We start from the raw sequence: 23222 nt of genomic DNA, 5'->3' as shown, positions 1-23222 counted from the left end.
AGAAAGTTGCTAATTGTAAATGCCAGCACTTCTTTACCAAACCAGAGTCTCCTGATATGACCAGTGAAAAATGAATCATCACCATGATATGCATGAGATGGAGGGGTCCCAGTAAGACTGAGGCTGAGACAAGTTTATTCCAAGCAATCAGACTTTGTATATCCTTATCAGAAACAGAGCATAATGGTGGTTGCCAGGATACAATGACGTTTCCAAGCTATACAAGGTGTGCAAGAGTAATGTCTGAAACTAACTCTCCTGTCAAATTTCTATATACTTCATTGACTTCTAAGGAATCCAGAGAAACACAGGTGGCCTGAAGGCTTTACTGCCTGAGGGAGTGCCTTGGTTTCTCAGGAACTGAAAAGCACACAGTGCCCCGGGAGGCATGGACTCTAACCAGAAAAACCTATGACACATGCCTCTCCAGGAAGCTAGACCAGGTCAACTGCATGATTCTGTACACCCAATGATATACTTCCTCCAGCAAGGCTGGACCACCCAAACCTAACCAAACGGTACCACCAACTGAGGACAAAATATTTGAATGCTTGAGACCACGAGGGCCATTTCTCATTCATACCATCACCTTTTACTACAGCTTCTTCCCTATTTCTTTTGTCTTTGCATATTATGGCCAACCTTTCCATAGAAGTTAAACAACAAAACAAAAATATACAGTTAATTGTAGGGGCATGCAAGGTGGTGTGGGATGCATCTGTGCAAGCATCACAGCTTGCTCTGATACAAAGATACAAAGAAAAAGGGTGCAGATTGCTCTCGTAGCCTCCTTTGCCCAGGTCCAACTGTTTTGGTTCTAATACATTTAAAAAACAAGAATTTAGCTGTTGTTTTAAGACAAAGTCTCACTGTGTAGCTCTGGCTGTCCTGGAACTTATTGTGTAGACCAGGATGGCCTTGAACTCACAGAGAGCCACCTGCATGTGCCTCCCAAGTGCTGGGATTAAAGAATTGGGCTACCACATCTGGCTGGAGCATAAATTTCAAATCCATGATTCAACTAATATGCAGGAGGGAAAGACTCAATGGCCCTAGAAGCTTTTATACCATCTGGTGCCATTTATGAGGTACAACTTATAGAAGGCATACAATAAATATCTCTTGTCCAAGAAAAATATAAAATTTCACCAAATACAAGGTGGACACACAGGTGAACTTGGATGGCAGGATCTGCAAACCATGGTAATAAGAGTGTAGACATGGTGCTCCTTATGAAAATGATGCAAAGCAAAAGTGTAGTGAGCCAGGATCATGACAATTTATTAGAGACCTGCTCCAACAACCCAGAAGAAACATCCACATGGCAGAGTATAATTAATCTTGTTTTTATACTGTCCATCATAAATCACTAAGATTTCTAAAAGACAACTAGTAACCTAAAGTCAAACTACCAAAATGGGGCATGCTAACATAAAAACAATACAAAGTGAGGAAAATGCGAGAACCTAGATATATGGTGAGTATGCCCACAAAGCCCACTTTGGCTGAGGAGTAGTGGTGTAGAATTACAAAAATAGTTTTGTTACAAATCCAGATTCCCTCAGGAATTATATGGGATGTGTGTGGATCACCTATCTCACCTATAAAAGCCCAGGGGAAGCTATTTGTGAAAGTGCAGCCCAGTCGCAGTAAGATAGCCAAGCATTTTGGAGATGAGATGACCACAAAAAAGATAAGCAGCGTTGGAGTGGAACCAACAGGAGCCTGGAAGACAGACAGTGTGAGCTGCAGAGGGTGGAGCCAGAGAAGTGACCCAAGCCCTTTGGAGGAGCTCAGCTCATGAACGCATCCCAGACATTGAACTTTGCATTATTTATACTGTTGGTAGAACTTTTAAAGTTCTATGTCTTATATTGTGGTATTAATTTTAACGTGCCATCTTGGGGATAAATGAGAAAGGAAAGGCTCTAAGTGAAAAGTGATGTGTTTATGTGTCAAATTGACAAGGGGTCAGTTGTGATGGCTAGTTTTATGTCAACTTGATGTAATGGTAGAACATCAGAGAGGAGGGAGCCTCAACTGAGAAAGTGTCCATAGAAGTTTGGGCTATCTGCAAACATAGAGGGTATTTTATCAATTAGTGACTGATGTGGGTGGGGTCACTCCTCGGCTGGTAGGCCTGGGTTCTATAAGGTTGAGCAAGCAATGTGGAACAAGCGAGTAAGCAGCAACCTCTGTGGCCTCTGCTTCAGCTCCTGCCTTCATGTTCCTCTCCTGCTTGAGTTCCTGCCCTCCAACTGCTTTTGGTGATGAACTATTATATGACAGTGTAAGTGAAATAAACCCTTCCCTCAACAAGTTGTTTTTTGTTATGGCATTTTACCTCAATAGTAATCCTAAGAAAATCCATGCAATGACCCCAGGGCCGTGGCTGAATTCAGAGGAAGTTCTACCGCCATACCCACTTCCTAGCTGAGAATGTATAGTTTTTGCAGGTGAAGCAACTGCTGTCCTAACTGCATAAATGTACAGCTGATAAGAGACTCAATTCTCATTGCAAAACACAAGGCTGAGCCTTCCTCAAGGTTAATCTACTGTTAAAAACAGCTAACATTTCCTTGGGCCAACTCTTCCACAGGTAGAACGGTTCCATGTTGGCAGGAAAGACCAGTTCCTTCAGAGACAGTGAATTGTTTCCTTTCCTTTCTAGATAAACTTGGCTTTTGTAAAAGATTTTATTTTCATTTTATTGTTAATTAAGTATGTGTGTGTGCACGTGCATGTGCGTGCGTGCATGTGTGTGCGTGCGTGCGTGCGTGTGTGTGTGTGTGTGTGTGTGTGTGCACGTGTAGTGTTTTGTGCATGTGACAGCAATGCCTGAGGAAGCCAGAAGAGAGCATCAGATCCCATAGAGTTGGAGTTACAGATAACTGTGAACATTATGGGTGCTGGGAAGCAAACTCCAGTTATCTGCAAGAGCAGCACATGCTCTTACCCACTGAACTGTCTCTCCAACCACTATACACAGATTTTAAGGCCTCTCAAATCTTCTCTTTCTGGTCTGTGTGCCTAGCAAATTTCCCCCCAAACCAAGCCAACTTTGGCGTGATCTCATGATTGTTCTCATAAACACAACAGTAACAAAACTAGTGTCCAGACCTTCATGACACCTCCTTACATAACCTACTCAAAAAGCAAATTTAAACTCTTTCTCCTTTAGATGCTAAAGTTAGTGACATTTTAAGGCTATTTCCACCATTCTGAAGTCTGGGGTGTGTACTAGTCATAGCCATACCCCTGTCCTCTTCTAATCCTACCCAAACAGCACATCCATGTTAATCTAAGTCTCTATTTGTGTGAGGCCTCCATTATCCAGAGATGATTAATACAGAGAAAAAAATCCAAATAAAAGAGCTTATGTGTGTGAAAACATTTTATCTAAGAAAATAGTTTGGCAGTTCTGTACAAGGCTAAACAAATTTATTTATTTTTTAATTGTGGATAGGGGATTGTGCATGTGTATGTGTGCCTCATCACCACACCTGATGTGCATGCATGTGGGGGCCTGAAGTTGACATTGGGTGTCTTCCTCTATTGTTCTCCCTTTTCTTTTGTCCCTATATGGTCTTTCACTGAACCTGGAGCTTGTCCTTTCAGCAAGACCGGCTGGCCAATGAACTCCAAAGCCAACTGTCTCTGCCCTCTCCAGTGCTGAGTTTTCAGAGATGGCCACCACAAATGGGCTTTACATGAGTTGTCTGGATATACAAGTCCTTACACTTGTCCACAAGTCCTTACACTTGTGCAGCAGGCACATGGCCACCTGACCCATCTTCTCTGCTCCCGAAACATTTGCTTTAAAAGCAGGTTATATAACTTAGAAATCCCACTCTCATTCACACAAGGAAAATGAGAAAGCCACACAAACTGAAAGAGGTTGTTTGCAGTGGCTCCCTAGTAACCATCACTTACTAGGAAGAATCTGCATGTTCTCGATAAATGCCAGTATTTCCACCCCACAGAATATTGCTTGGGTACCAGTCTAGAATAGCAACAAGATGTATGATACCATTCTGTGACATTCTAGAAGGAGAAAGTCACAGGGACAGACTCCAGACCAGTGTTGTCAAGGAACATGGGTAAAAGGTATGACCAAACTTTTCAGGGTCTTTAGAATTGTTCTGGATCCTCATTGGACTGTTGGTTACAGGGGTATGTGTGCTTTCCAAAAGTCTGAGAACTATGCAGTTTTATTGTATAAAAACCACACCTAAATAATCCAAGTTTTAAATATCTTTAAAATATGAATATGAAATCATAAAAGACAGAACAAGAAATAATTAAGAAATATCTATCGATATCTATATTAAGAGAGAGAGAATGAGAGACTATGAATACACTTCAAATGGAGACTACTGAAAATGATATTGACACAATTGGAATGATACTTGATCTGGAAAGAGAAGGTAAGAAGTTTATTTTATGTCCTCTTCAAGCACATTTTGGCTATAATTATAAATATGTGTTAATTCTCAAGACAGAAAAAGAATCTATTTTTATTTGTTATATAACTTCTCCATCAAAATCTATGCCAGCAGGACACCATCTTTCATTTCACACTTGAATTTTCCTAGCCTCGTTGAAAAAGAGATCTCTTTTTTTTTCCCCAGAAAATTTTAGGATATCCTATTTCACCAAAGATGTTGCTTAAGCCTTTAGAAAGTTCTCATATTTCTCTTGGGCACTTACCACACTAACATTCTGACAAATTTTCTGCTGCAGAAGAGTTATTTGACCTAACCCAGTCTTACCTTAATTGGGCCCTAGACATTTGACCAGTTTACCCATGTCCTTTCCATATAGTCCGTTAACATCTTTCTGTTTTAAAAGATAGGAATTTCTCTTACTTTGCTTCTCTACCATGTATCTGAGTGATGGGTGAAGAGGGCAGGGAGGCATATAAAACTGCTGTTTTTAAGTAAGTTTGCGAGAGGGAATATTCAGGTCAGAGATAGCGCTCTACTGATTGACTATCTTCCTGGAACAATGGCTTCTTTTTGTGGTGCTGTCCTTAGTCAGGTATGCCAGCTCCCACACTGAATCTCGCAGCAGCTTCAAGATTACTGACGTGATTGCCACAAGATTAGGCCTGCTATCATTTCCTTGTTCAATGAAGGAAAGGCTCACAAGTCTCAGGAGAGATTCAGAAGCCCCTCATTAGGCCCAACGCCTTTGTCTTTTCTTGGGTGGTGGAGGTGCCCTTAAGTTGCTCATGCTCCTTTAAGTGAATCCTTACCCAAGCTCCTGTAAGTGACTCCAAGTAAATGTACTGGTTCACCAAACTCACATAGGGGTAGAATCATTTCTTTGGTGCCCTTCCTGGGGTGAATAGATTTTTTTTTTCATGTCTCCTCAGGACAAGTTAAGCCCTGAGTGTGGCAGGATACTAAGTTGAGATAGACAACCTGGCCTCCAGCATATGGCTTAACATTCAGTGAGCGTTCACTGAGCAACTGCCAGACTGAGTCTTAAACATGCCCTTGATTATTAAGGTAACACTCTTAGTGTGTGCATGAGGTCATGTCTATTGGTACTCCTATTGGATTAATGAACTAAAGCACCTCAGATAATACTAAGTGCATTGCCCAGACACATCCTGAAGGTTCTCTGCACCTCTGCATAACTGTTCAGCTTGCCTAGCTAGACAACTCACACATGTAATGTGATCATCACTGCCGCTCTAGGCCCCACCATGACAACTATAGGATACAGAGGTTGAGAAGAACCTAAGAGCAGGGCTGAGCCCCATTCTGTCCCAGGTTTCAAGGATAGTCAAGGACCACGCCCATCAAGCACTCCATAGAGATCTGTCAAATCACTTGAGACTTGGCATGGGCTTAAGAGAACAGCACCAATACCTTCCCCAGCAGCCAGGCAACTGAGAAACAGCAGGGAGCAAAGAAATCCCCCTTGCCAACCTGCTCCTCCAAGCCCCAGAGATATGGGAAGTTGGCTGTGGGAGGCAGTGAGGCGGGCCACCCCTGTCGCTGGCAGCTGAGCCATCCTTCTCCGGCTGTACGAGCAGCTTCTTGCACCCACACTTTAGCAAAACCAGACTAAATATAGCCACATTTTCTCTTATGAGCCAGCTCAGAGAGGGTGGCACTGCTCCATTCCACTTCAGAAAACCAGGCAGGAACCAGCATGATTTACAAGAGCACAGCTTTTCTCACTTGCTCCTGTGGTTTCCAAAAGAGTCTCATGCAAGATCCAAATGGAGAGCACTGACGTTCAGCCAAGCCAATGACAGAGCCCTTAGGAAAAAGAACATGCTAGAGTTGACTTAGGAGCCTTTTCTTCTGCTTTCCTGTCTATAGGGCAAAACAACCACACTACTAGGATTAGGGGGAAACCCCATTAGGAAGAACACATTATACATACATGTTCCGTGCCCTTCACCCACTACCCACCCAGAAATCCTAATGAAAGGCTCACTCAACGCTGCTCCTCCTCCATTAGCCTGTCCCTAAATGCCCCATTTGTTCTCAGACCTCCCACGTTATTGTTGCTTGTAATTTTATTTAGCACTTACAGCACGGAGTGAATTTGGCTTCTCTTTCACCAAATTGTAGGTAGGGGAGGAGGAGGCAGGGGAATAGAAAGGCTCAGGTCCCTTCCTTATTACATCTGCCACCATTTCTGGTGTAGTTCATTGCACATGGACAGCACTCTAATGCTCATCACCAGGAATATAAAACCGGTCTGAAGACCACAAATGAGAGCTGGCAACAGTCCCCCTTTTCTCCTAATGGTTCAAAGGCAGAGCATCTTTGGAGTTCAAGCACAGGCTTCAGATTCCTAATGACCTCTCTCTGTGACCACGTCACCACAGCCGCCACTGTGACTCAGCACTTCACACAATCCCCCCAGGAAAGGTTTCCACTGTTGCCTTCTTTATTCCTGCCCTTGTTCATTCTGGCATATGAGAACAGCAAGCCAATGAGGAAAAAAGGACAAGATGAAAGGATTTGGTAAGGGCTGGGCTATGTTAGGCAACCGTGGGATTAGACCAAGCCCTGTCTAAGAGTGAATGAGAAAGCTGCAAGAGCCATGGGAGTGGCAGGAACCCCTGCCACAGCAAGTTTCCAATCAGGGTTTTGAGGCCTGGTTTCTTATTCATGTAGTCACTCCCTAGGAATTTTCAGTGATGAGTAACTAGTCACCATTCTTATTTTCAAAAACAGTGATCAACAGGAGCTGATGAGACAGGTAACTCAGAGCTGATGGACTAGAAAACAAAATGAAATTAAGCAAAAGAGAAGAAAGAAGGAACCTTTGATGATATGTGTAGTGGAAGAGAACTGGAAGAGTTTGGATGGAGACACTCACAGGAAAGCACACCCACTTTCTCACTGCTTCTACAGGAGTTCTTCAGCATGGTGGCCGGGATGCAATTCAAACAACTCATAATGCCACTCAGTGATTCACTCAGGTCTCATCCATTCATTTGGAAGATACACATGGGTTCGACATCAGAAAGTATGAAAAGCAGTCGTAAAAGTCCAGGTGGGATAGCACTGAAGAGCATACAAGGGCAGGGAAGCTACCTCCCCATTGCATGGCACAGGAAGGTTTCATTAGAATGGTTCTAGGCCCTCTCTTCATCTGCTCACAGTCCCTCCTGAGGCGGGCGAGTGGAGAGAGGATAGTCATCTCATGTGCATGCCTGTGAAAGTCACAAGGCACAGGTCACTCAGTCCCTGTCTCTGTTTCTTTGAGGTGTACCTGGAAGCTATGGGTATCAGTTCTGGCTACTCTCAGGCTGTCAGTGAGAGAGGGGGTACCTACCTCTACAAGGGTAAGCTCACCCACAGAGCAGTGTGAACACACTCACTTACTATTTGATCCAGAGTCTGAATGGTGACCCATATTGGCTTGTGATAAAGGTGGCATTGTTATCTCATACTGTTATTCCTATCTAGGGGTTTAGTTCTTAAATCAAGGTGGGTAGGTAGGGTCCACATTTCCTAGTCCTCAAAAGCCACTACCCCATGGCTGCTTCTCTTTGCTACAAGTATCTGTTCTTTTCCTCTATTCCAGTTATTACCTAGTCTTCCAAGAGCCCAGTGATAAGCAGTGTTTTCCTTCTTATTACAGAAAAACTACAGAATCTGAACGAGTGGTAAGCTGCCATTTGATAAATGTATGATCAGTAAAGAACGAAAATTCGGATCATAAATGTCATTTAGAGCACACGGCTTTCCATTTGAAATACTTTTCTTGATGGGAGGGGAGCTTCTAGTGCTGAAAATTGGAAGTCATTTTCTTGCCATTTAAGAGGAGCTATTCTGTTTGACCTGCCTGCCTGCCGTAGAAACAGTGAGAAGAATGCTCACTCATCCCACTTTGTCAAAAAAAAAAATGCTAAGGATAAAGGAGTAGGGAAGGATCCAAGGACAAGGAGAGACACCCTTCTTCTCCAGATCTGGGGAATTATTTGTGTATTCATGAAACAATTGTTGTCTCCTAAGTGCCAGGCACTGCTCGGAGACTGCAGAGACAAAGATAACACCACCTCTACAGTTCCCCCTCTCCCTGTATACGATTACAACTCATTTCTGATGGACAGAATCACATCAGTAAGTAGAACTGCCTATAAGTCCTATGGATGGAGAATGGGTGACTAGAGGTCCTTCTCCATTTAAAGATATTTAACATGACAATACAATCTCAGCGTTAATGCAGGATGTAATATGGTATTCTATCCCATGGTTGTGTGTGTATGGATGCAAAAACAGAAATAAAACAACTCATAGTTCCACCCAGTAATTGATCACTTTTCAATCATCCATCCATCTATTCATTCATTTGCAGAGGATACACACTGGGCTAAACACAAGACCTAAACATAAGACATTAATGCCTTAGCCAGTTATATAAAAGCCTAGGCACCCATAAATGCAAAACAAAGAAAAGGCCACAATAGGATAAGAAACAAATAGGACATTTTTAACTCACTTCAATGTGATACATACATACATACATACATACATACATACATACGTGTGTACGTGTGTGTGTGTGTGTGTGTACGTGTGTGTGTGTGTGTGTGTGTGTGTGTGTGTGTGTGTGTGACCGTAGCCATAAAACATTAAACAAAGGGCACCCCTTTCCATGTTAAATAGAAAGCCACACATTCAGCAAAATGAGTAAGGGCCCTACTTGCAATTAACATTTTTACAAGTTCAAGTTTACTTAAGAGGAGGATTACGCATTATAAAAACCTTCTAATTTGTTACTAATTAGAGGATGTGGCTGGCATGAATAAGTAAAATGTCATGTCGTAAAACAGGTGCTAAGCAGTGGGGCTTCCTCTTAAAGGAAAGGAATGACAATGAGTAAAAGTAACATTTATAGTTAACCTGTGTCCTAGGCCCCATTCTATAAGACCTGTCCTCTATTACACTATTCCCAACCATCAAACAGTAGCAAGCCCATTTTTTTTTCTTCCAGACAAAGACATGAAAGTCCAGATGCTATTACAAACTATATTTCCTTTCCAGTTCCTCTGATAAAATTCCTCTTTCCCTGGCTATTTCTCAGTGAACATGTGTAAACTGGTCAATGTTTGGTCATGACCTGGGACTTCTGTATGTGATAGTCATTTTGCATAAGACATTTAGCACCTTGATGGTGCAAAGGCACACAATTCTAATAGTAACATTGGTGCTAGGAGGACAATGCAACTCTGAGCAGCAGATGTAAACAGTAGCTTTGAGTATTCAAATATTGAGGCTAAGGAGGGGGACCCTTCCTCGAATAAATACCTTGAAACTTCCTTTCTCTGACATTTGGACACCTTTAGGGAGTTAATTATAAAAATTCCATGAATGTTTGTTGTGCAATCTACTGGCAGTTTTTGGGGGTCTGGCAGTTTTTGGTGGTCTGCTATGGTCCAAGGTCTATGCTATTGCCTGGGAAATTGGAGTGTATGGTCTCCATTCCTCTGATGCCTCAGAGTCCGGTGAGAGACATACTAAGTGTGGTAAGTGTAGGGCAGATTTAAGCACAGGTGCTAAGGAAGAGTCAAGTAGGAGGTCCCCATGACTTGGAGAGGCAGAAGAGTGGAAGGTCTGGAATGGGTTCCTGGAGGAAATGTTGTCTTTCCTGAGCATTGATGGACCATAGGAAAATATCAAGGAAGGGCCTACTTCATGCTGAAAGAACTCTCTTTGCCAAAACTACAGGCAGGAATTCCTTTGCAGTGCAAGTTTAAAACACTTTCTTCACCCATCTGCTTCAATCCTCCTTGTGATTCAGACCCAGGGACTCCTGTCTACGACATAGGTATTTCAGGCAAGGAAGTCACTAGAACATAACGTAAGCTCTTTGAAGTCTACACTCACTTTTCAGAACCCTTGTTTTTGCAAGGTCTGGTTTTACTGGTACAATCCCCCACAAGGCAAGAAATATGACTAATTCTATTCTATAGTTCTCAGAGTGAACAGGAAATTATATTTAAGAACACTGTGGACTGCCAGCAAGTAGGAGGGAGTGTCCCTCACTTGGAGACACAAAAGAGAGATCATAATCAATGTCACCTGATGGGTAAAGTGAATAGGTGGTGGAAGATAAACAGATTTTGTTCTCAAGCTCATTAGTGGACTCTGTTGGCTTTCTGTTTCTGTGACATATCTATCTATCTATCTATCTATCTATCTATCTATCTATCTATCTATCTATCTATCATCTATCTATCTACTTATCTACCTTAAATCTATCTATCTATCCCTATATCTATCAATCATCTCTATCTCTCTATCTATCCATCTATTGTCTATCTGTTACCTACCTACCTATCTATTTGACTACCTGAGAGAAGGGCAGGGGTTTGTGTATTGGGGAGGTGATCGTTTTGGTTGGTACAATTGAATAAGCTGAAAGTAAAGGCATCAAGCTGAGAATCTCTGATCCTGAGATGGCCCAGAGGTGTCAACCATTTACAGGTGTTGAGCATGAGATTGAGCATGTTGCTATTTCAGAGTCAGAGTATTTCCCTTTCTGTCTCCTGGGACAGAGAGGTGAGGCAGAAGAAAGAAACCCTGTGGGTTTTTCTTGTCTGTAGCCTGCAAGGAACAGGCTCATTTCTCTTTGGCAAGCAGCCTGATGTAGCTGGCAACCATACCTTCCTTTTCTTACTTCAGGTCCCCTGTAGCCCTAAGTGCGCTTGGGAACCATAATTCTGGAAGTGAAGGTAGGTTCCCCATGTAACCCCACACTCATATTTTATCTCATTATAGAGGTACAATGAGACCTCTAATTTGACATTAGACACACTTCTTCTCCACAAGTCCCTTTGCCCCTAGGAACTACCCTGAACAAAAAGTCTGTGCTCTAAAGTAAGTGAAAGTGACGTGAAAACTAGGATCCCTCAAAAACTGCCCGACCCAACTCTTAACCAGAAAGTTCAAAAGAGGCAGGGCTGTGCAATCCAAATGGCAAATCAAATTCGAAGTTCAAAATTACACGAGGAAAGAGGAAGGCCATCTTCAAAGAATAAATTTTCCCAATCCAAGCGGCTGGCTACACCTCGATCCTGTGAACTTTCGCTAACCTGGGGCAGGACTACACAGGAACAGGTGCGAAGACACCCTCTTTCTAGGGGTAAAGCTGCTGCAGCCACTGCTGGGTACGTACAGCAAGGGGTCCTCGACCCAAGGGCAGTCTCAGCCTTCTGGATGACGCACCTGGCTAGGGTCTTCTCCCACGTTTGGATGGCAAAGCCAGCATCCCCAGCCTACCCTCGCTGTAGGGGACAGGGAAAAGGGCAAGTCCGGGCTGTTCGAACCCTCGCGCTGGACTTCCCCGGCTTTCCACCCATTCCCAGCACATTGCTTGGGACTGGGAGCGCTCTCTCCTTCACCTCCTACCCTGAGGTCCTGCGCACTTAAAAGGTCGCTCAAAGGCAAGCGAATCAAACGCCTCCTGGCCTTCCAGGGCTCAGGTGAGTATATACCAAGTGGTATGAAGGGGAAGGGGCCCGCTCGCCGCCACCCCCTTTTCTCTCCTCCCCGCCGGAGCCGAGCTTCATCAGGGATGTGTGAATTGGGGTGCGCGGCTTAAGAGGGAACTTAAAATGCCCCAAGCGTCCCTTACCTTCCACAGCCATTCTCTCAGAGCTTGCCTAACGCATGCATAATTTTCTTGGCCGAGGTACTCTTCCTGCCCCGCGCTCCCCCCCGCCCCTCCTCTCGCTTTCGCCTAAATATTCTTCGCTCATCTGCTCCAGGACCAACCTGCTGCGGTCACGCAAAGCGAGCAGCCGGCTCCTGCTCCGCGCGAAGCCGCATGGGAGTGGTAGTCCGTTCTCTCTATTCACACCCAAGAAGCCGCCCAAGTGTCCCTTGGAGTTCAATTTTACCGCCACAGTAACACTGTATAGCTAGACTCCGTGGCATCAGACTGACTACTTTCTCTTCTAGGCTACTCTGGAGGGAATCTTGAGAGTGTTGGCATTTTAAAGGACTACATCTCCCAGACTGCCATGCGCCTGGTTTCTTTCAGCTTTGAGAGGAGGGACCCTTGATTGAGATCTTAGCTGTCAATTAGAAGCTCTTGGGCACCTAGCGGTCTTTGGGCGGGAGGCGGCAGGCAGTGGGTAATGTGCTGTCTTGTTGGACCGCTGGACCCTCGGCATTCTGGGTCCCTGAGGAGAGCAGAGCGGCCGGCTGTCAGTGGCTGTCCCCACCCTGGGCCAGGGACCTGCTGCACAGGGTGCAGTTGAAACTTGTTCCTATGCATCCTGCAATGTTTGGGGTTGTGGGGAATCCCGCCATGAGAGACAGCTGACTTCTGATCCTCTTGGTTGTTCTCAGGGTTAAATAGATGCAGGGAGAGTAGCTTAAAAATCTCCCAAAGGCAACATCTTTAAGGAACGGATAGGATTACATCATAGGACATCAGAGCATGGGACAGCTGGCTTGCACAATGAGAGGCTCTCTGTCACCTTTCCTGGCTAGGGAGTTCCATGACCTCCTGGATAGAGCCCTATAAGTAACATTGTACATAGTTAAGCTTATTTCAGCCTCTGATCCTGACCTTCCTCTGGGCCTGGCTGATGACACTTAAGTAGGAAGAATAAATGGGGAATCTGTGTATGGCAGAATCTCAGACCTGGAAGATACTGTTGAAAATTAAACTCCCCAGCAGTTTTCTCCTATATTCAAAAACATAGACTCACTTATGCCTAGTAGGGATAAGCAAGTGGCCTTGGGAACCTCCGAAGTGAGTTAAGACTTTAAAGGACTTGAGCTTATATATGTCTGTTGTGATGAAAGCATCTAGCCCCAACTTTTCTGTCTACCCTCCACTGTTTTGTTGTCTTTTAAGCTGCCTCGCAAAAGAACGCTAAGGAAGTAATTCAGATGTTCTGGTCCTTCTGTTGTCAGCCACTGACTTTTCTTTATCATGATCACCAGAAAGACTGTCTTTTCGGCTTTGTTTCGGGGTAGATATGTGCACACCTGTTTTTGTTCTTGTTACTGGTGACTAAGGGCAAGCTTGTCCTCCTGTGGGGTAATGTAACTGTATGCCAATATAATATTTTAAAAGCTACTTTCTGTAACCATTAAACGCCACTGATGTTACTTTCATTCTCAGTCTACAGAAGCCTATGCAAATCAAACCTAAGTCATTCATTCTGTCCAGTGAGGCAGAGTCCATGAGAAAACAATTTTCTAACTGAATATGCCATCAAGCATTGAAAATGTGGACAAAAGTGAAATCCAGCCTCTTCCTTGTGGCTTATTATATATTAAATTATCAGAGCATTGAGCTTCTCTTTAGAGTGAATGAATAGCAAAAAGAGCCAGAGAAAAGACATCACCAATGGTTCTCACCCATGACTGTATAAACACATGTACCTAAATATCACCTTAGGGCTTTTAAAAAAGTCCACAGCAAAAGCTTAAAGTCATTAGCTCTTTTCAAACTTTTAATGATTTGGGTAATATTAAACCTTTAGAATCACTGGGATCTGCGGTTAATGCAAACATTCATTTCAGTTCAAGTATTTAATATCCTTTCTAGCTGGTGTGTCTGCTAGTTGTTTTTAGTGTAAGTAAGATGTGAAGGAAATACTAGCTAAAGACATAAAATAGCCTATATTGAAATTTTTTGAGTAACTAAATAGAGTAATTTTGTGTGGTTCAAACTAAAAGCCAATAGGCTTCAACGAAGCAGATGTTTTAAATTGTGAGTTAGTGCTGGAGTTGTATAGATGCTGGTGTGAGGACAATGAATAGCCAAAGAGTCCTAAAGTCCATGAGTCCTAAAGAATAACATATTGAGTGAATTACTACTATATATAAGAATATTGACTAACTTTTCTCATCACTGTGACAAACTGCCAGAAAATGGGAGCTTCCGGGAGGAGGGGCTTGTTTTAGCTCATGGTTCCAAGGGTGTTTTTTTTTTTTGTCCATCATAGCAGGGAAGGAATGATGGTGGGACTGTGGAATAGAGACGCCTCATGTAGCAACAGACAGGAAGTGGAGAGCAAAGGCCAGACTCAGAAAGAGCTAGAGCCCTTAAAAGCCCAATTATCTGTTTCTTCTGGACAGACCCTTACTTCCTAAAGTATCAACAGGTACCAATCATTCAAATCTCAAGCCTATGAGAGACAGTTCAGATACCAACCTTAAGAGACGGCCTCCCAGGAACCTGATGCTTGAGCCAGATGATGAGAAACACACTCAAGTCAGAGGGACAAAGTAGAAGACATGGCATTCCTAGTGGTGTTTACAACAGATATGTAAGCAGAGAGGGAAGAAAAAACTATGAACTTTCATGGAGGGTCTAGAACAGGATGTACCTGTCAAGGCACTGAGAAATCTCCAAGAGCACAAGTGCCTTGTGTTCTTTCTATAGGGCCCTGGCTCTCCCTAAAATTAAAAGGAACGAAAGAAATGAAGGATACTAAATTGAGCAGCAAAATGTTCAAATTCATCCACTGAGAAATTCCAATGGTTTCTGTGCACAGAATCCTACCTGGGTCCTTTCATATTAACTTATCAGAACATTACTTTTTAAAAATCATCTTTACCTAGTTATTTGTTATTCATACAACAACAATGAAGTGTTGTAGCTTGAGTTTTCCTGCCTTGCCCACTGTCAGGACAAATCTGTCACCCACCAGTCCCACAGCCGCTCAGACCCAAGCAAGTAAACACAGACACTTATATTGCTTTCAAACTGTATGGCCGTGGCAGGCTTCCTGCTAACTGTCCTTATCTTGCTAACTGTGCTTTTATCTTAAATTGATCCATTTCCATACATCTATACCTTGCCATGTGGCTGGTGGCTTACTGGCGTCTTCACATGCTGCTGGTCATGGCGGCGGCTGCAGCCTCTCTGGTCATGGCGACGGCTGCAGCCTCTCTGGTCATTGCGGCGGCTGCAGCGTCTCCTTCTGCCTTTCTGTCCTTTTATATCTCCTCTCTGTTAGTCCCGCCTATCTTTCCTGCCTAGCCACGGCCGATCAGGTTTTATTTATTAACCAATCAGAGCAACTTGACATACAGACCATCCCCCAGCACAGCCAAGTGCAGACCATCTCAAACACCTGCACTCAGGCCCATGGTCCTAATCATCCTCTATACGGACCTGCTGGGTAACGCCACAAAGAACCCAAGAAGGGCTCCCACAGGACATACAGAACATCCCACAGCACCTCCCCTTTTCTTTTTTTTAAAAAGGAAGGTTTTAACTTTTACACATCTCCAAAGTCAGCTTGGTATATTTGGGAATTTGGGCGTAGCTTCTCTTAACTACTTCCTGCTGGAGGGGGGCGCTGTATCTTATGGGGATGCAAAGAAAATTTTAGGATCATGGAGTAGTCCGTGAGACCGTATCGTCTGAGCCAGTTGCCCCGAAACGACTCTGGATGCTGGATCATCTGGGCCATGGTGTCATCGGAGACCTTTCAGGTGGTCTTGGCTGATCAAACCTGATGTGTCTCAATCTGGAAAAAATCCATAGCCTCTGGCTTTCTGTAGAGATAAAAGCAGAGTCTCCTTTCCAAAGTAACACATCCTTATATCCAAATTTTAAAGTCAAGATATCTTTAATATATACATATTGGTTTAACTCAACATCTTTTACGATCAAATGTTTTTCTGCAGTTAAAAATCCCAAAGACAATATAATCCAAACTCTCTGTGTGATATCCATCTTTACATGGCTTATTTTTTATATTACTTTTACTTTCTCTTTAACGACTTTATTTTTTTAAACTTTCTATTTCTTTATATAACTGTCTATGTTCCTTTTCCTCTCTCTTCCAAGCCCCAGGAACCCGCCAGTAACTCAAACCGGTGGCTGCCGCTCATTTGAGAGAGAGAATTAGGAACTGTGGGGCGTTTACCGACGTCACCGTTCCTGGAGAACTTACCGACGTCACCGCTCCGTGTGTTGAGTTCTGAATCCTCTTTACCACCACGCGAGGATTCTTCTCAGATCACACTTTATTGGAGCGCCTCTTGGTTAAGGGACTTTGTCTTTAGTATTTTTTTTTTTTTTTCATAACACCGGCCTTTATCCCTGTTCATTTGTCCTTTTTCTTTAGTCCCTTTTTTTTTTCTTCCCTTTTTTTCTTTAGCCCTTTTTTTCTTTAGCCCTTTTTTTTCTTTAGCCCTTTTTTTTCTTTAGCCCCACGTTGGGGCGCCAAATGTAGCTTGAGTTTTCCTGCCTTGCCCACTGTCAGGACAAATCTGTCACCCACCAGTCCCACAGCCGCTCAGACCCAACCAAGTAAACACAGAGACTTATTTTGCTTACAAACTGCATGGCCGTGGCAGGCTTCCTGCTAACTGTTCTTATCTTAAATTAACCATTTCCTTTGATCTATTCCTTAAAGTAATCCATTTCTACAAATCTATACCTCGCCACGTGGCTGGTGGCTTATCAGCGTCTTCACATGCTGCTGGTCATGGCGGCGGCTGCAGCGTCTCTGGTCATGGCGGCGGCTGCAGCGTCTCCTTCTGCCTTTCTGTCCTTTTATATCTCCTCTCTGTTAGTCCCACCTATCTTTCCTGCCTAGCCACGGCCGATCAGGTTTTATTTATTAACCAATCAGAGCATACAGACCATCCCCCAGCACAGCCAAGTGCAGACCATCTCAAACACCTGCACTCAGGCCCATGGTCCTAATCATCCTCTATACGGACCTGCTGGGTAACGCCACAAAGAACCTGAGAATGGGCTCCCACAGGACATACAGAACATCCCACAGCAAAGTGTCTATTGACTGACTTCATGGGCCAGGTAGCCATAGTACGAGCAGAACATTTTACTTTTTTCTTACTTACCACTCCTAACAATTGGAACTGGGAGTCGGAGTTTTCATCTTGTACCTAAGGAAACACAAGTACATAAGGATCAAAGATTTAACCGTATATATCCAGTTCAGCCCAGTCTGTGAACTCCTTTATAGACATTCATCCTCTCCTTCTTCCTTATGAATGGATCTTGATGGTATTTAGAATGACTAAATGTTCTACCCTTCCTTTTGTGATTGAGGTCTGGCTAATTGGATGTAGCAAAACATTTTCAATGAGATTTTTAAAATAGTTTCTTAAGAAATAGAAATGGAAGCTAATACTGTTCATTTTTTACCCATTTCCCTTTCCTCAAGCCTGATGCCTGTAAAACAGTATTGATGGTTATAATCCCAAACTAGTGGCTGATTCCATAGCTCTCTCTTCAACCAGTTCTATAAAAGAATGACTCTGGGCAGAAATTAGAAGAATGAAAAAGCAAAACAAAACAAAAAACAACACTCCAACCAAATACAGCATTTCAGGCAGGAGACATAGGAAGTTAGTTACTACTAAATCAAAATCTATTGAATAACTGATTTAAGAAGGAAGAATGAGTATGGGTGATTAGATTCCAGGTAAAAGGTATACTTTGAAAATCAGTAATGGACAAGTTTTCCTGTTGTAGATTATTATTTTAAGATGTGTTACATTTGTTTGTGCTGTGGAACATTTGTTTAATTTTGCAAAGATGTGTTGCATTCTTTTATGTTGCACTTGTTTAACTGAAAAGCTGTGTTACTTTGCCTGTTTAAAACACCTGATGGTCTAATGAAGAGCTGAACAGCCAATAGCAAGGCAGGAGAAAGGATATGCGGGGCTGGTGGGCAGAGAGAATAAATAGAAGGAGAACTCTGGGAGGTAAAGAGAAGAAATAGCAAGAGAGCAAAGAGAGGAAAACTTCAGGGGCCAGCCACTCAGCCACCCAGCCACCCAGCCATCCAGTCACCCAGCCACCCAGCTATACAACTAACCAAAGAGTAAGAGTGAAAGTAAGAAAAGGAAAAAAACCAGAGGTAAAAGGTAGACAGGGTAATTTAAAGTTAATAAAAGCTAGCAAGAAACAAGCCAAGCTAAGGCTGGGTTTTATAATTTATAATTAAGAATAAGTCTCCATGTGTGATTTATTTGGAAGTTGGGTGGTGCCCGCCCCAAAGAGCAAAGACAACTAACAACATTTTCCCTTGAAATGCTTTAAATTGCTAATAAAATATGGGGCTGGATTATATTATATTTACATTCTTAAAGACTAATTTCCCAGTGTGCTACAGAACAGAGAGGAGAGACCACAAGGAAAGGCTTAACAATATCTTGCCAGATGTGGTGGTGTACATCTGTAATCTTGGCACCTGGGAGGCTGAAGAGGAGAGCTGAGAGTTTGAAGTCAGCCTAATCCATCATATTATGCTATTCTTCTAAGTTTTCATATAACTTGGTTCACTATATTCAGTTTTCAAGGCAGCACATGGAGCTGGATACCCATAATATTAGGTGTGTGACTAATGGTATCCACCTCTGTGCTTCTATTCATGAAGATTAGGTGACCAGTGCAAATCAAAGCTTCAGCAGCCTCTCCTCTCTGTCTCTCTCCTTTCTCTTCCTCCCCCCTCCTTCCTTCACCCCCTCCATGTGTGTTCTCCTACATGTTATGCTGTTGCAAAAGGTAGAAAGGGAGTTGTACTTTTGTAATATAAGATGAGAAAAAATATGTCCAACAGTGGTCAGAAGGTAAAATTCTGGGAGAATTCAATCAGTCAGAGGTAGGCGAAAAGGCTCCTCGAGTGTGGATGATGGATTACTGTCTTCATAAATCTGAAGGCATGATCTAGGGCTTGATCTTAATGTTCACAAATGCAAAGAGGGAAAAGAAAAATGAGACATAGGTTATGATTTAGACTGTAGGTTGGAAAGCGAGCCCACAGCTCACCCAAGATGTGCCTGGAAAGACAAGAAAAGTAGCAGTTCCAACAGTGGGAATTGCTTCTCGTAAGCCTTTTCCAGCCTGTGCTATGCAGTAGCAAAAATGGAGCATTTGAAAAGTATTTCTGTGGGGTGGAAATATGAGTGTTATGTGTTTTGGGAAATCATGAGCTAATTTTTGCTCCACAGTTTTTAATGTTAATGAAATAATATTTGTTACGTGTCTTAGGTGATGCAGGGGCATGTTTGTTAAAGTCACCTGGAATCCACATACAACATTTTTAAAGGTTCTTCTTACTCTCCAGGCTCATTTCAGAAAGAAAGAAAATAATATACACTATAACAAGACTGCCCCAGGCCCTGGCTCCTTGTGGGAACTGCTTTATTACTTCTCCCACCGACTCCTCTTAAGGACACAGAGATAAAGTAGTAATATCTTGGACTTTGAAAACATAGATTTAGACTCAAAAATCTGACTATGTCTATAGACTATGGACTAGCTGGGGAAAAAACAATGAAGTAATTAACACCTCTGGCTATGACTTTCTCACCTGCATTGTGAACAATTGTCCATTTTTTTAATAGGGTGTCTTTGAGAAACAATATCTCTGTATATAACCAACTATCCTAAAATGTAAAAGTTCCAAGAGATGAATATCTATCACCTCACACAATTTCTATGGCTCAAGGAGTCAGAGTCGGGAGACAGAAAGATGTCTCAGTGGGTGAACTGATGGTTATGCGATCATGAGGTTCCACGTTTGGATCCCCAACATCCACATAAAAGCCAGGCATGGCAGCACAGGTGGCACAAAGAGACATATCTTGAAGATTTGGCAGCTAGCCAGCCTAGCAAACATGATAAGCTCAGTGAGAGAGCATGTCTCAAAAATTTAGATGGAGAAGCAATTGAAGAATACAGCTTATATCAACCTCTGAACACATGCATGCCTTCCTGGAGGAGGTGTAATACCTAACACACACACACACACACACACACACACACACACACACACACACACACATGTAATCTGAAAATAAATCATCTGTGTGGTTCTGGCACTGGGTCTTTTGGGAGGTTGCAGTTAGCCAGTCTGTCAGGACTGTATTCATCTGAGGGCTTGACTTGGGCTGGAGATCTACTCTAGACTGGCTGCCTCATACTTTGAAGTCAGTTCTGGCTGTTGACAGGAAGCCTCAAAACCTTGTGGGATTTTTATTTTTGGGTGGCTTCACAAAATCATAGCTGTCCTCTCTTAAAGAGTGATTGGAGAGAGCAAAGAGGAAGCCACAGGTCCTACCTGCTAAAAGCAATGAAGTCCAGTCCAAACCCAAGTGACAAGGAATAGGCTCCCCTTTTTAAAGTGTCTAAGAATGGACAAGCTTTATACTTCCATAAGAGGTAACATGGTTAAGATTCTTGTAGTAGAAATTAAGAGTTTGGTACATTGCATCAATTATTATGTGAAAGCTTAAATAGTATCTCATTCCAGTTCACCCCCTCAGTACCAACACAGTACATATTTTGTGGAGTAGAATACTTGCTGATTTAGTAAAGATGTGTTACATTTATTTGTGTTGCAGAATAATTGTTTAACTATGTAAAGGTGTGTTGCTTTTGTTTATGCTGCATTTGTTTACATCTTGCCTGGCTAAGGCATCTGATTGGTCTAATAAAAAGCTGAACAGCTAATAGCTAGACAGAAGAGGAATAGACAGGACTTCCAGGCAGGGAGAATAAGTATGAGGAGGAATTAAGGCTCAAGAAAGAAAGAAAGAAAAAGAGACACCAGGGAGATGCCAGGGGCCAGCCAGCCAGACAGAGAAGAAGCAGGAAAGTAGGAAATACAGAATGAAAGAAAGGTAAAAAGCCCTAAGGCAAAATATAGATGAATAGAAATAGGTTGAATTAAGTTATAAGAGCTAGTGAAACAAGCCCAAGCTAATACTGAGCATTCATAATTAATAAAAACTTTCCATGTCATGATTTTGGGGCTGGCAGTCCAAGAAAGCCTGCTCCAGTATTTGGTATGCAGTATCTTTCTTATCAGATTAATTGTTGCTTGCCCTGTGTTTGGTCTTGGGCTAAGCATTTTATATGGAATATCTGTTAATCTTCACAATGAGATGCCAGTGAGTATCAGTCTCCTAATTTAATTTTAATATAATAAATTTTACAGAAAGTTCATGGCTTTGATAGAGCTAAGAATTGACTTCAAGTAAAGCATTCTAAGAAGCATCTTTTAACATCTTATCATATGGGTCTTTCCACTAACAAAGTCTCCAGAATTATTTCTGAGATATTTCTTCTCCTAAACTTACTTGCTTAGGACTATATTGGAAGTGGAATAAATACTATTTCTGTCATAAAGTCTATACTTCCAAGCCCTTCTTTCAGATCTAGATTGTTCTAAAAATTTCCCTACCAAAATTTCTCAGTGGGAAAGACACAGATTCTTTCTGTGTTCTTCTTTTATCCACCATTGGATGGCTACCCACATTGCCCCTGTGCTTTCTTGGTTTTTACTTCAGATCCATCCCTGAAATTTTGATATTTGAGGGTTCTGCAGCCCCATAAGAGCTTGAAAACCAAATAGAGGTCATCTGTGCTCTAAAGCCTTCCCATCATTTCAAAAGTTAGTGCGAGTTAGTGACCACGCTCATCCATTCCATCCTCATCAATTTCTCTCTTGACTTTCCTTTCTTCATCCCTCAACCACTGTCCTCATTCTACATTTGATAAGGACTGAAACTGAAAAATGGTAGCCGTTGCTTAACACATCGCCAGCCACCCTCCTCTAAATCATCTTGCATCCAATGGCCACATAAATCTCCAAGAATGCCTTCCTTAGCGATACCACTCTATTGTTAAAATAAGCCCTCCAGGTGCTTCTGTCAGGTTCCTTATAAACGGTCCCAGGGGAATTAGTATATATCAGTAGGTAGGTTTTATTTTTTTTTTCAGACAGCAGTCTAAAAGTTTTCTTTAGTAGAATTTGCTGAAGACAATTGCTAATATGTATGCTAATATATATGCTAATATATGCCTCCCAATAACCACTGCTTCAAAATGGCAGAATATTTATGTGTATATTCTGTAGTTAAAAACGAAACGAACAACAAAAACCCCTCAAAGTACTGAAGGGTTCTAAATGGTCATTCTCACATACGATATAAAACTTTGGTGACAACCTAACATATACTTCTCAGAGTTTGTGAGTGTGTGTGTGTGTGTGTGTGTGTGTGTGTTTGTGTGTGTGTGTGTGTGCGTGCGCGCGCGCGCGCGCGCTTGCATGCCGCACACAAGCATGTATTCGTGCTCAGGAAAATGCCTGTGTCTGTGTTTCTTTGGCTGTGATGACCAAGAAGTCAGTCATTGGCTAGATGTTCTACTTTGAGCATATCAAGTTTCAATCTTGACTTCTCTATTCTTTAGACCTCTATTTGGGGAGTCTAGCCTTCCAGCCTCCCTCAGTGAAGTTCCTTGATTTTCATCATTAGGAAATTTTCCCCAAGTTCAAGTTATTATGTCCATAGCCATATCCTATATTTGTATAATCAGTGAATTCCTTTGGCTTGCAAGAAATGAGTGCTATCACATGAGAGAGTGGAGGTGCTTAGTCTATGCAGCAGCTATGTGTCCTCTGTCCCTTTGAAAGTTACCCTAAAGACACACTCTAAAACACCTTTGAACAGCATACAGCTTTCTCTAACATTATTGTGATACTCAGAAAAAAATCATGAAAAACAAATTATTTTCTATCTGATTTATGACTTGCAAGATAACTTTTTATTCTTTTTTGCTAATACACAGAGTAAAGTTACATCCTTTAAGTGCCCTTAGCTTGCATCACTCTGAGCCAGATGACAAGGAAAGGAGCTGTGTTCCTTCTAAACATGGTGTCCTTCATCCTACAAAGAGGACGCCTGAGGGAACTTTCAAGAAAGCAGGCAGTCAAGCCTTGA

The 23222-nt window shown here is 42.5% G+C and overlaps 1 protein-coding gene across 7 annotated transcripts in view; it reads right to left on the bottom strand.

The window, feature by feature from the left end:
- Nucleotides 1–12248, bottom strand: part of Samd12 (sterile alpha motif domain containing 12) — a 435192-nt gene extending 422944 nt beyond the window's left edge. For all 7 annotated transcript variants that reach the window (XR_013046324.1, XM_042264520.2, XM_006982393.4 and 4 more), the window contains exon 1: nucleotides 12118–12248. Coding sequence is in view for 6 of the 7 variants with exons in the window: in XM_042264520.2 (XP_042120454.1) it covers nucleotides 12118–12130 (13 nt within the window). In the remaining variant the exon portion in view is untranslated. The remainder of the gene's footprint in view (nucleotides 1–12117) is intronic.
- Nucleotides 12249–23222: the final 10974 nt, after the last annotated feature.

The sequence above is a fragment of the Peromyscus maniculatus genome, chromosome 20 (assembly GCF_049852395.1).
Source record: "Peromyscus maniculatus bairdii isolate BWxNUB_F1_BW_parent chromosome 20, HU_Pman_BW_mat_3.1, whole genome shotgun sequence".
Lineage (NCBI taxonomy): Eukaryota > Metazoa > Chordata > Mammalia > Rodentia > Cricetidae > Peromyscus > Peromyscus maniculatus.
Note: the sequence above shows the minus strand (reverse complement) of the source record. Positions and strands in the feature narration are given on the sequence as shown.